We start from the raw sequence: 13,515 nt of genomic DNA on the forward strand, positions 1-13,515 counted from the left end.
GTTACTCTATTTAAAATGTACATAATGATTATTTTAAAAATGGTTTTTGAAAGCACTTACTTAGTTTTAACTAAAAGCAAACATTCCCTAGACATGAAATATGTGTCTGTCTAATGTTAAAAGGGAGTGGGGCAGTAGTGTAATGATAATATCATTAATATACGTTTTTTAAAAACTCAGTTTGTTAGGATTTTGCCCTTTTTTTTTTTTTTTTTCCCCAAGACAGGGCCTCACTCTGTTGCCTAGGCTAGAGTATAGTAGCACAATGATGTCATACTGCAGCCTCGACCTCCCAGGCTCAAGGGATCCCCCTGCCTCAGCTTCCCAAGCAGCTGGGACTACAGGCATATGCCACCTTGCTCAGCTAAATTTTTTTGTTTGTATTTCTTGTAGCGACATGGTTTCACCATATTATCCAGGCTAGTCTTGAACTCCTGGGCTCAAACAATTTGCCCACCTCCACCTCCCAAAGTGCTGGGATTACAGGTGTGAGCTACTACACCCAGCCAGTATTTTACATGGTTAAATATTAGTTGTTAGCTAGAGTTTACATCTAAGTCACATTTCATACTTTTGTCCAGGGTATTATGTGCTCAAACTACTTTTTCCTGGACTATATTTCCCAAGTGGCTATTATTGGCAGATTAGAGATTTATTAACCATCACCGCAGGATGGGTTTTGTTTAGCACATTTCCTGTCTTTTTTTCTTGTCTAAATGTTTCATTTTTATTCCAAAGCAAGTGAGTGGCAGAGAATTTCTAATAGCTTATTGCTAATGGTGTAATTTTAAAATTCTGCATCAGTTTTGGGATATGATTTATACCTAAAGTGAAGCTCATAAAAGCCTTACAGTACATAGCGTTTTATCTTACTACTTTATAATTTATGTAAGCAAACCTAAGACTCTGAGGCAAGGTAGCACACATAACTTGAAGATATTATTGATCAAGTAACAGTATATTGAGATTGAAAATCTACATTTCTAGGAGTTGGACATGAATTTCAGAAAGTTTCAGTTGACAAGTCATTTTCTAGAGGATGGAGTCGTGATCAGCCTGGCCAAGCCCCAATGAGACAGAGGAGTGCAACAACCACTGGTTCTCCAGGAACCGAAAAGGCGAGGAGTATAGTACGGCAAAAAACTGTTGGTATGTACTCTTGAAAATCATGAGAATGGTACAGGGCGCTACATTTATAGTCCCTGGTAACAATTTATATCAATATATCATTTTTCTTACCAGTTGATTGTTGTGAAATGAAAAACTGCCATAGCAAAGCCGTTTTTCCAGAAGTACTCAGAGTCTTGTTATATCCTATGTTATCCCTTTATGCTATTAAGATTTATCAGACATTATGTGGTTTGTTTTACTGTAGAGAGCCGTAATTTTAAAATGTTATTTTACAGAATTGAAGGATTAGAACTGTGATTCACTTTACAGAACTCAAGCATTAACTGGTATAGTTTCATTAAAGGAATTTGCTCACAAATATGGAAAATTAGGGTAGCTAATTTCCAGTGCTACATTTATATAGTAGATTAGTTTCACGAACTTCCAACAAGAATCTCATTTTCTCTGCTGGCAGACAGCTGAGGCCAACATGGAGTCTATTCCTGAGTTTCTTGCTGCCTTTAACAAAAATGGAAGAACGTTCTATAACCTGGGAAACAGCAACAAAGGAACAATGTTGGGAACAATTTCTGGGCATAAAATCGCACAGCATACTGTGGAATTAGCTACCATCTCATTTCTTTTTCTCAGAGGTTTATAAACTTGGCTGAATTATAGTAGAAAGAGAACTGTAATGAGAAACAAGGAGGGCTTTTTCCTAATCTCTTTTCTTACTTCTCTTTGATCACTACATAGCTAGGTAACCCTGGACAGTCTACCAAATGTTTGTAGGCTTTTTTAAAAAGAGAGATCTCACTCTGTTGCCTTTGTTAGATCGTAGCTCACTGCAGCCCTGGACTCCTGGGCTCCTACCTCATCCCTCCCCTGAGCCTCTTGAGTAGCTGGGACTATAGGCGCATGCCACCATGCCAGGCTAACTTTATTTTTCATAGAGACAGGGTCTTGCTATGTTGCCCAGGCTGGTCTTCAGTTCCTGGCCTTAAGTAGTCCCCTCACTTTGGCCTCCCAGAGTGCTGAGATTACAGGTGCGAGCCATGGCACCCAGCCTTTTCTAGGCTTTTTAAGTACTTCAGCTGTGTAGTGGGAATGATAATACTGCCCATTCCTGAAACAAAATTGCCTGAAGTTATTCCAGGGTTTACAATCAGTGCTTCTATGGAAAGAGAATTTTCCATGGGAATGTATCTGTATTTAATGGTAATCAGTGAAAAACACTTAATTTTAGAGAAATTTAAAGTCATTATTGTAAGGATACATCTTGTATAAAAAATTAGGTTCTAAAGTGTTAAGAATTATGGTTTGAAAGGAAGAAACAACTAGAAAGAAAATAAGAGAGTAAAGATTTTAAAAATTAAAATACATGGTTAATGTAAAATCCTTTAAAAGGATAACATATTCAGAATTGTCTTATGCTTTTAAAATAAGCATAGAATTACATTGATTGTATGTTCCAAGCTAGAATAATAAGATAATATATAAGGAAAAAGTTATTGTAGTATGAAAATGAATATAATGGGAATTTTACTATAAAATTACTTTTTGGAATCCTAAGGAAAATGATTATATTTGAAGTGCCTTCCTTCATTTTATATTAATGTCACAATTATAGAAAATATTTGTGTATTAAGAAGAAATTGTTGGCTGGGTGCGGTGGCTCACGCCTGTAATCCCAGCACTTTGGGAGGCTGAGGCGTGCGGATCATGAGGTCAGGAGTTCAAGACCAGCCTGACCAACATGCTGAAACCCCGTCTCTACTAAAAATACAAAAAAAATTAGCCGAGTGTGGTGGCATGTGCCTGTAAGCCCAGCTACTCGGGAGGCTGAGGCAGGAGAATCGCTTGAACCCGGGAGGCAAAGGTTGCAGTGAGCAGACATCAAGCCACTGCACTCCAGCCTCGGGCAACAGAGGGAGACTGTATCTCAAAAAAAAAAGAAGAAATTGTTCTTTTAAGTGTAAATTTTTATTTTATTTAAATCTCATCTTTTTTAAAAAGTACATTTTTTTTTCTAATTATAGAAGTAATTTATGCTTAGTGTGGAAAGTAACATTTAGGGAAGCATAAAGACCCATTAGCTGTCTAATGAGAAGTAATCATTGTTAACATGTTGGCATATATCTTTGTAGTCTTTTACATAGCATTTAATGAGTAAAATATTCATGCTGACTTCATAGCTCATGGTGATTACTTTCTAGTTGTACTGATGTCAAAACAGCCTTGTCTGAACTGAACAAGCCTATGAAACAAAGTTAAAGCCTTAAAAATTTGTTGAGAAAGGTACCTGCATAAAGTTCAAAAAAGGGGCAGCAGATTAAATTAGGATGTTCTTTGGACATATTTTTAAAAATTTTTAACATTAGTGTTTTTTTTTCTTTCTGAGACAGAGTCACCTAAGCTAGAGTGCAGAGGTGCAATCTCAGCTCACTGCAGTCTGCCTCCCGGGTTCAAGTGATTCTCCTGACTCAGCCTTCAGTAGCTGGTATTACAGGCACACACCACCACACCCAGCTGATTTTATATTTTTAGTAGGGATGAGATTTAACTATGTTGGCCAGGCTGGTCTTGAACTCCTGACCTCAAGTGATCCACCCGCCTCAGCCTCCCAAAGTGCTGGGTTTAACATTAATTTTTCCAGCCTGGGCAACATGGCAAAACTCTGTCTCTACCAAAAAAATACAAAAAAGTTAGCCGGGTGTGCTAGCACATGCCTGTAGTGCCAGCTACTTGGTGGACTGAGGTAGGAAGATCTCTCGAGCCCAGGAGGTTGAGGTGGCAGTGAGCTGAGATCACACCACTGCACTCCAGCCTGGATGACAAAGTGAGACCCTGTTTCCAAAAAAAAAAAAAAAAAAAAAAAAAATTCCATTTTATTTATTTATTTATTTATTTATTTATTTATTTATTGGGATGGAGTCTTGCTCTGTTGCCCAGGCTGGCGTGATCTCAGCTCACTGCAACCTCTGCTTCTGGGTTCAAGCGATTCTCCTGCCACAACCTCCCAAGTAGCTGGGACTACAGGCATGTGCCACCATGCCTGGCTAATTTTTGTATTTTCAGTGGAGACAGAGTTTCACCATGTTGGCCAGGCTGGTCTCAAACTCCTGACTTTAGGTGATCCACCCACCTCAGCCTCCCAAAGTGCTGGGATTACAGATGTGAGCCTCTGTGCCCAGACTTTATGTTCTTCATGAATGTACATGGTTAAAAATTTAGACTGTGATTAAGTGTATACATTGTAGTAAGTCTCCCTCATCAGTATTCCCCACCCTCCTATTTCACCTCACTAGAGGCAACCACTATTACCAGTTTCTTGAGCATCCTAAAGAGACTTTATGTCTATACAGGCTTATAGCATAACATATACAATCTTGTGAATCATGGCTTTACACATGTGAATGAAAAACAATTCCTTTAAGTACTTACTATAAAATTGCTGTTCTATGCATTAAGGATATAGTTCTGAACAAAGCAAGTAAATTCCACCGGGGCTAACAATTCTAGTGTTGGGGAAGAAATATAATAAGCAAATAAACCAGTAAACATGTCATGAGGTAGTAAAGTTATGAAGAAAAGTCAATCAGGATAAAGGAATAGAAAGTGTTGGAGCTAAGGACATAGGACTGTTTTAAGTAGGGAGGTCAGGGAAAGCTTATTCTATCCTATAAGAACAAAGACCTGAATTGGGAAAGTGCATTCCAGGCAGAAGGAAAAGTGAAAGTCCCAGAGCTAGGAATGTGCTCTAGGGCTTTTGAGTGTTTGAGGAGGAGTAAGGAAAGAAGAGAGTGTTAGGAGATGAAGTCAAGCTATAATGATATATCTTAAAGATTATTATATATCAGAAAAATGTTGGCCAGGCACGGTGGCTCACACCTGTAATCCCAGCATTTTGGGAGGCCGAGGCAGGAGGATCAGTTGAGGCCAGGGGTTTGAGACCAGCCTGGACAACATGGTAAAACCCCATCTCTACTAAAAATACAAAAATTAGCTGATCGTGCTAGTACACGCCTGTAGTCTCTAGACCCTGCTACTCAGGAGGCTGAGGCAAGAGAATTGCTTGAACCAGGAGGCGGAGGTTGCAGTAAGCCAATATTGTACCACTGCACTCCGCAGAGCGAGACTCTTGTCTCAAAAAAAAAAAAAAGTTGAACTTCCTATATCATAATTACATGGAAGTACTATAATTTAACCTATCTCCTGAAGATGAATATACATTTTGTAATTTTGTGCTATTAAAAATGGTGCAGAATAGGCTGGGCACAGTGGCTTATTCTTGTAATCCCAGCACTTTGGGAGGCCGAGGCAGGAGGATCGCCTGAGGTCAGGTGTTCAAGACTATCATGGCTAATACGGTGAAATCCCATTTCTACTAAAAATACAAAAAATTAGCCAGCGTGGTAGCGTGCGCCTGTAATCCCAGCTACTCGGGAGGCTGAGGCAGGAGAATTGCTTGAACCCGGGAGGCAGAGGTTGCAGTGGGCCAAGATCGCACCATTGCACTCCAGCTTGGGCAACAAGAGCGAAACTCCATCTCAAAAAAAAAAAAATGTATAGAATATACTTATGTATTCTTCTATATTTTGTGCATATATGAAAGTATATCTATAGGTTAAGTCTGTAGGGTTTGAAATTAATTTGCCCTCTAAAGAGAGGAACCTTTGTAGCCTTAATAGATTTAAGCAAGGATCATTAGTAGATATCAAAAACATTAATAAGTAAAGGATTGCTTGGGAAGAGGATATTCACTTGTTGCCAAGGACTATCTTACAGATTATTTATATTTGCAAAGGATAAATATACCTTTACAATGGAGGGATCTGAAATCAAGCCATTATACCTAACTTCTAGTTTATAGTATATATAGGAGATAGAAGAACAAATTAAATGACTCCAAGAGAAAATAATTGAACAAAATTAGAATGTAGTACATTTTATGAGACAACTGGTCTAGCCTCTTCAAAAGCACAGTATCATTTTTAAAAAGTTGAGGTGGGATCTGTTTTAGGCTCAAGAGACAATAACCAGATGCAATATATGAACTCTGACGGAATCCTTGTTTGAAAAATGTTATAAAAATTATTTTGGGATATCTTGGTAACTTTGAATATGGATTGAATATCAGATGATATTATGGAATTTGAGTAAATTTTTTTAGGTGTGATAATGGTGTTGGTATATAGGAAGATGATCTTACCTGTAGATGAATCCTGAAATATTTAGGGGTGAAGACTCATGGTATCTGCAGCTTACTTTCAAATACTTCAGCAAAAATGTACACACAAATATAAAGCAAATATGGCAAAATGCTAAGCAGTTGAATCTAGGTGGAAGTATACCTGTTTACATTGAAATAGTCTTTTTTTTTTTTTGAGACAGAGTCTCACTGTGTCACCCAGGCTGGAGTGCAGTGGCGTGATCTTGGCTCACTGCAACCTCCCGGCTTCAAGAGATTATCCTGCCTTAGCCTCCCAAGTAGAGTAGCTGGGACTATAGGTGCACACCAGCACGCCTGGCTAATTTTTGTATTTTTAGTAGAGATGGGGTTTCACCATGTTGGCCAGGCTGGTCTTGAACTCTTGACCTCGAGTAATCCACCCTCCTCAGCCTCCCAAAGTGCTGGGATTATAGGTGCAAGCCACCACGCCTCACCACCTTTTAATTTTTTTCTACATTTGAAAATTTTCTTAATAAAAAATTGAGAAGAAAGAGGCTTTTTTAAAAGTCATTAGATGACTCGTATTGCCAGCAACATAGTGAACTTGATATTCTGGAACTATTAGATATTCTTGCTAGCATTTTGTCACACCACTGGTTTGCAAACAGAGAAACCTGTAAGACTCTCCTTACTCACTTCCTTGACCAAAATAAACAAAACTATGAGCAGAAAATGGAGTGATGAGCAGTAAGCACACTGGAAAAGTGGGATGATCTTGAAGCAAATTGCTGATAATCACTTCTGGGATCCAGACTAAGACTTGAGCAAGCTTCAAGGTTGGAGGACTGAATTGAAGACTTCCATGTTAAATTGGTTATCTTGACAAGGATACAAGTTAATTTCAGGTCAGTAATGCTTCCTGGAAATTGTGCAAGCAAACACAAATTAGGCCTCCAGAAATTCCACAGATTAGAATCAACCAAATATGAGTTCACAAAGATTATTCAATAAACATGGAAACAAATTATATAAATGAGTTAGCAAAAAAGAGAGAGAGATTGAGATTCCTTAAGATTTTAATCCCTAATATTGGAATAAAATAACCAATTTTGTAACCAATAAAATAACCATGTTTGAAATGTTTAAAGAGGAAAATGATAAGCTCATTAAAATGATTAAAAGGAACCAAATAGAACTTTGAGAAATAAAAATATAATTCCTGAAAGAAAAAAAAAACAGTATTAAACAACACATAAGATATAAATAAAGAGAGAATCGGTAACTTGGATTAGAAATTTGAGGAAATTACCCAGGACATTGAGATGGGAAATGTGAAGGAGAGGGTAAGAAATTTGTAGAACAGGATGAGGGTCTGATGTGTCTAGTTGGAATACCAGAAGGAGAGATTGAAGGAGAGGCAGTATTTCAAGAATGACAGAGAATGTATTAAAGCTATGAGTCTATAGGAATGGAAGCATATAGTATACCAAATAAGTAAGTAGAAACCCACACTTAACCACACTGCAGTGACATAGCAGAATGGAAAGACAGAAAAGACCATAAAGGCTGCAAAGAGAAAAAATACATAATCTTTCAGAAAAAAACAGTTATGCTGAAAACAGTGTTCTCAGCACTGACAATGAAGACAGAACAGCAGGATAATATCTTCAAAGTGCTAAGGAAAAATAACTATCATTTTAGAATTGTGTACTGACCAAACTTTCAAAATGGAGGGTAAAACAAAGACAACTGTGGATTGACCTTAATGATATAACTTCTAAAAGAATATGTCAGGAAAGAAAATTACCCCAGAATTAAAGTCTGAGATGTAAGAAGGATAAATGATCAAAGAATGTGGTAAATGTGTAGGTAAATCTAAATAAATATTATCTGAATATAGTAATTTTGGAATTGAAGGGTAGAATTTAAATACTGGTCATTCATAATATACAGTTCAGAAAGAGTTTAGTGAGAGTATAAATATTCTCAAATACTTGTTCAGGGTGAAGTAGAGAGCTGGTGTTATTGCATTAACTTTAGACTTTAAAAATATAGGGTAAAAAGACAACCCAATTAAAAATGGACAACGGATTTGAATGGACATTTCTCTAAAGAAGATACACAAATGGCCAATAAGCACATGCGCGAAAACACTAGCTATCAGAGAAATGCAAATGAAAATCACAATAAGATGCCACTTTACACCCACCCACTAGGATGGCTATTGTTTATCAAAATACGAATATTAAGTGTTGGTGAGGAGGTGGAGAAATTGGAATCCTTATATATTGCTAGTGGGCATGTAAAATGGTACAACTACTTTGAAAAACACTCTGGAAATCAGTTCCTTTAAAGTTAAAATTATATGACCCAGCAATCCCATTCACAGGTATATATCCAAGAGACTTGAAGAGTGGCTGCTCTCATCAATTTTTTTTTTTTTATTTTGAGATGGAGTCTTGCTCTGTCACCCACACTGGAGTGCAGTGGCACCATCTCAGCTCACTGCAACCTCTGACTCCTGAGTTCAAGCAATTCTCCTGCCTCAGCTTCCTGAGTAGCTGGGATTACAGGCCTGCCACTATGCCTGGCTAATTTTTGTATTCTAGTAGAGAGGGGATTTCACCATGTTGGCCAGGCTGGTCTTGAACTCCTGGCCTCAAGCAGTCCACCCGCCTGGGCCTCCCAAAGTGCTGGGATTATAGGAGTGGGCCACCACGCCTGGCCCGCTCACTTCCATTTTATATACTTGTTGCCAAAATCAATTTTAAGTGCAGTTTATTTCCTATTCTCAAAAAGTTCCTGACCAAAAATTAGCCAGGCGTGGCGTGTGTGCCTGTATTCCCAACTACTCGGGAGGCTGAGGCAGGAGGATGGCGTGAACCCGGGAGGCGGAGCTTGCAGTAAGCCAAGATCACGCCCCTGCACTCCAGCCTGGGCTACAGAGCGAGACTCTTAAAAAAATAAAATAAAAGTTCATGACCTTCTGAGACTGACAAATTAATATCCATATGCTCTAGTGTTACTATAGTATTGGGACTAATCTGATTTATCTTAATGGATTTTTCTGGTATAATTTCTCACTATTTCCTTTTGCGTATTGCATGTAAAAGCTGAAAAATAACTTCCGAATAATCCTGTAAACACAAAAAACTTTAGATTCCTCCTCGTCATTGAGAAGGGAGTAACCTGATAAAACTGTTTTTAGAGATTAATTTGGAAATGTTGAGTACTGTGAATTTAAGAAGATACTAGTGGAACCTGAAGTGGGTAGCTTTATTAATGTAAAGTCAGGACCAGGGGTAAAGGACGAATCATGGGGATAGAGAATAACCGAGTTGCTCAAGCTAGAAGTCTGGGAATTAGCTTCAACTCTTCTGACTCTCTCCTATATCCCCAAACTCTGATTGAATCATCATATCCTGATGATTATATCTTGAGCTAAGTATCTGTCACCTTTCTTCACTTCTTTACATTTCCACTGCGGCTATCTTGGTCCAGTACACCATTACGTCTACATTGCTGCATCAGTTTTTCACAACCTCCAGATCCGTTTTCTACCTTATTGTCATAGTGGTATTAAGAATAATTTCAAATTGATGTCACTTTTTTGCTTATATTTTTCAGTGGTCTTTTATTGCTCTTGGGATAAAATTGAAAATGTTACCATGATTTTTATAAGGCCCTGCATGATTAGGCCTCTGCCCACTTTTCCAATCTCATTTTATTCCTTTCTCCTTTGCTCTCTACTTTCCACATTACTAGACTTCATTTATTAAAACAGTGAGAGAAGAAAATTCACCAACCTGGAGTTTTAGATCCAGCCTCTCCTTCACTTTTGAAGGACAAATAAGGGATATATTCTGAGACATGCATCAGTAGGTGATTTCTTCATTGTGCAAACATCATAGAATGTATTACAGAAACCTAGGTGACATAGTCTACTACATACCTAGGCTGTATGGTGTAGCCTGTTGCTTCTAGGCTGCAAACCTGTACACCATGTAACTGTACCGAATATTGTAGGCAATTATAATACAGTGGTAAATATTTGTGTATCTAAGCATATCTAAACAGAAATGGTACAGTAAAAATAAAGTATTATAATCTCTACAGCTAAAATAGAGTATTATAAATATCAAATCTACAGTAAAAATAGAGTATTATCCGTAAGGACCACCATCATACATGCAGTCTGTTGGTGACCGAAACATCATTATGCAGTGCATGACATGACTATGTTAATTTCAGACGAAGCAGACTTTAGAACAAGGAGAATTATCAAGAATAAAGAGGGGTGTTACATAAAGATGATTAATTCTGGCCAGGCGTCGTGGCTCACGCCTGTAATCCCAGCACTTTGGGAGGCCAAGGAGGGTGGATCACCTGAGGTCAGGAGTTTGAGACCAGCCTGGCCAACGTGGTGGAACCCTGTGTCTACTAAAAATACAAAAACTTAGCCGGGCTTATTGGCACATGCCTGTAGTCCCAGCTACTCGGGAGACCGAGGCAGGAGAATTGCTTGAGCACAGGAGGCAGAGGTTGCAGTGAGCTGAGATCGTGCTACTGCACTCCAGCCTGGGCAACAGAGCAAGACTCCATTTCAAAAAAAATAAAATAAAAGATGATTAATTCTCCAAGAAGACATACTAATCCTTAATGTGTATTCACTGACAACAGAGTATCAAAATACATGAGGCAAAAACTGATAAATCTGCCCAGAGAAATACAAAAAGTAATGGTACTGTGGTTGGATATTTAACATCTTTCTATCAGTAATGGAGAGATCCAGCAGGCAGAAAATCAGTGAGGACATAAGTGAATAGCACTATCAGTCAACTTGATCCAATTATGACATCTATAAATTGCTTAATCCAGCAGAGATTATACTCATTCTTCTCAAACTCATGCAAAACATTCACCAAGACCACATTCTGGGTCATAAAACATGTCTTAATAAACTAAAAGGAATAGAAATCATACAAAATATACCCTCTGACTGCAATGGATTTAACTATAAATCAATGACGGAAAAAGTTGGAAAACTCTAAAATACTTGGAGATTAAACGACACACTTCTAAATAATGCACAGCTCGAAGATGTTTCAAGAGAAATTGTAGAATATTTTGAACTAAATGAAAATATAACATCAAAATTTGTGGGCAGTGAAAGCTGTGCTTAGAGGAAAGTGTACAGTATTGAAAGTATGTATTACTAGAGAAGAAAGATCTAAAACCAGTAATCTAAGCTTCCACCATAGGAAACTTGAAAAAAACAAATCCAAAGTAAGTAGAAGAAAAGAAATAATAAAAATTAGAGCAGAAAACTGGGAAGTTGAAAACAGGAAATCACTAGAGAAAAATCAACAAAACTGAAAGTTGGGTCTTAGAAAATATCAACAAAACCAATAAATCTCTAGCTAAGTTAAATAAGAAAAAAAAAGATACCAATTATTAATACCAGAAATGAAAGAAGAACCATTACCAGTGATCCTTTTATTATTATTATTTGTTTTATTTTTAATTTTTGTGAGTATACAGTATGTATATATATTTATGGGATACATGAGATATTTTGATACAGGCATGCAATGTGTACTAATCACATCAGTGTAAATGGGGTATTCATTACCTCAGACATTTATTCTTTGTGTTTCAAACCATCCAAGTATATTCTTTTAGTTATTTTTAAATTTACAATTAAATTATTTTTTGCTATAGTCACCTTGTTGTACTAGCAAATACTAGGTCTTACTCATTTTTTTTTTTGTACCCATTAACCATCTGCACTTACCCTTTCCTCCACTATACTTCCAAGCCTCTAGTAACTATCCTTCTACTCTCTATCTCCATGAATTCAGTTGTTTTAATTTTTAGCTCCCACAGATAAGTGAGAGCATGTGATGTTTGTCTTTCTGTGCCTGGCTTATTTCACTTAACATAATGACCTCATGTCAGGATCTCATTCTTTTTTATGGTTGAATAATACTTTATTGTGTATATATACCACATATCCTTTATCCATTCATCTGTTGATGGATACTTAGGTTGCTTCTATATCTTGGCTATTGTAAATAGTGTTGCAGTAAACGTGGGAGTGCAGATATCTCTTTGATAAACTGATTTCCTTTCTTTTGGCTATATACCCAGGAGTGGGATTGCTGAATTGGTAGCTCTATTTCTAGTTTTTTGAGAAATCTCCAAACTGTTCTCCATAGTGGTTGTACTAACTTACATTCTTACCAACAGTATGTGAGGGTTCCCTTTTCTTCACATCCTGGCCAGCATTTGTTATTGCCTGTCTTTTGGATAAAAGCCATTTTGACTGGGGTGAGATATCTCATTGTAGTTTTGATTTGCATTTCTCTGATTATCAGTTATGTAGAGCACCTTTTCATATACCTGTTTGTCATTTGTATGTCTTCTCTTGAGAAATGTGTATCAGATCTTTTGTCCATTTTTAATTGGATTATTAAATTTTTTCCTGTAGAGTTGTTTGAGCCCCTTGTGTATTCTAGTTATTAATCCCTTGTCAGATGCATACTTTGCAAGTGTTTTTTCCCATTCTGTGGGTCATGTCTTCACTTTGTTGACCATTTACTTTGCTGTGCAGAAGGTTTTTAACATGATCTCATCTCATTTGTCCATTTTTACTTTGGTGGCCTGTGGATATTATTTAAGAAGTCTTTGCCCACTTCGTTGTCCTGGAGAGTTTCCCCAAAGTTTTCTTTCAGTGTCATAGTTTGAGATCTTAGATTTAAGTCTTTAATCCATTTTGATTTGATTTCTGCATATGGAGAAAGATAGGGATCAAGTTTCATTCTTCTGCATATGGATATCCAGTTATCCCAGCACCATTTATTGAAGATACTGTCCTTTCTCCAGTGTATGTTCTTGGCATTTTTATTGAAAATGAGTTCACTGCAGAAGTGTAGATTTGTTTCTGGGTTCTCTGTTCTGCTCCATTGGTCTATGTATCTGTTTTTATGATCCTTTTATTTACTGATAAAATAATTAAATTTGATAACCTAAAAGAAATAGACCAATTACTTGAAAGGTACAATCTCCCAAAACTCATACAAGAAGAACTAGATAATCTGAACAGCCTGATATGTATTAATGAAATTGAATCAATAACTAACAACCTTCCAAATTAGAAAGCACCAGGCCCAGATGGTGAATTCTACTGAACATTTAAGAAAGAAATAATTCTCCACAATTTCTCTCAAAAA

At 37.2% G+C, this 13,515-nt stretch overlaps 3 protein-coding genes across 12 annotated transcripts in view; 2 read left to right on the forward strand and 1 right to left on the reverse strand.

Annotated features, from left to right (window-relative positions):
• The window catches only part of BRMS1L (BRMS1 like transcriptional repressor), a 261,816-nt gene that overhangs the window by 154,003 nt on the left and 94,298 nt on the right, over positions 1-13,515 (reverse strand). The gene's annotated exons all lie outside the window — the stretch shown is intronic.
• RALGAPA1 (Ral GTPase activating protein catalytic subunit alpha 1) overlaps positions 1-13,515 on the forward strand; it is a 277,367-nt gene that overhangs the window by 88,316 nt on the left and 175,536 nt on the right. For all 10 annotated transcript variants that reach the window (XM_050798088.1, XM_050798091.1, XM_050798093.1 and 7 more), the window contains exon 16: positions 988-1,149. In XM_050798088.1, coding sequence (XP_050654045.1) covers positions 988-1,149 — 162 coding nt within the window. The remainder of the gene's footprint in view (positions 1-987; positions 1,150-13,515) is intronic.
• Positions 1-13,515, forward strand: part of NFKBIA (NFKB inhibitor alpha) — a 327,260-nt gene that overhangs the window by 3,254 nt on the left and 310,491 nt on the right. The window lies entirely within an intron of this gene.

The sequence above is a fragment of the Macaca thibetana genome, chromosome 7 (assembly GCF_024542745.1).
Source record: "Macaca thibetana thibetana isolate TM-01 chromosome 7, ASM2454274v1, whole genome shotgun sequence".
Lineage (NCBI taxonomy): Eukaryota > Metazoa > Chordata > Mammalia > Primates > Cercopithecidae > Macaca > Macaca thibetana.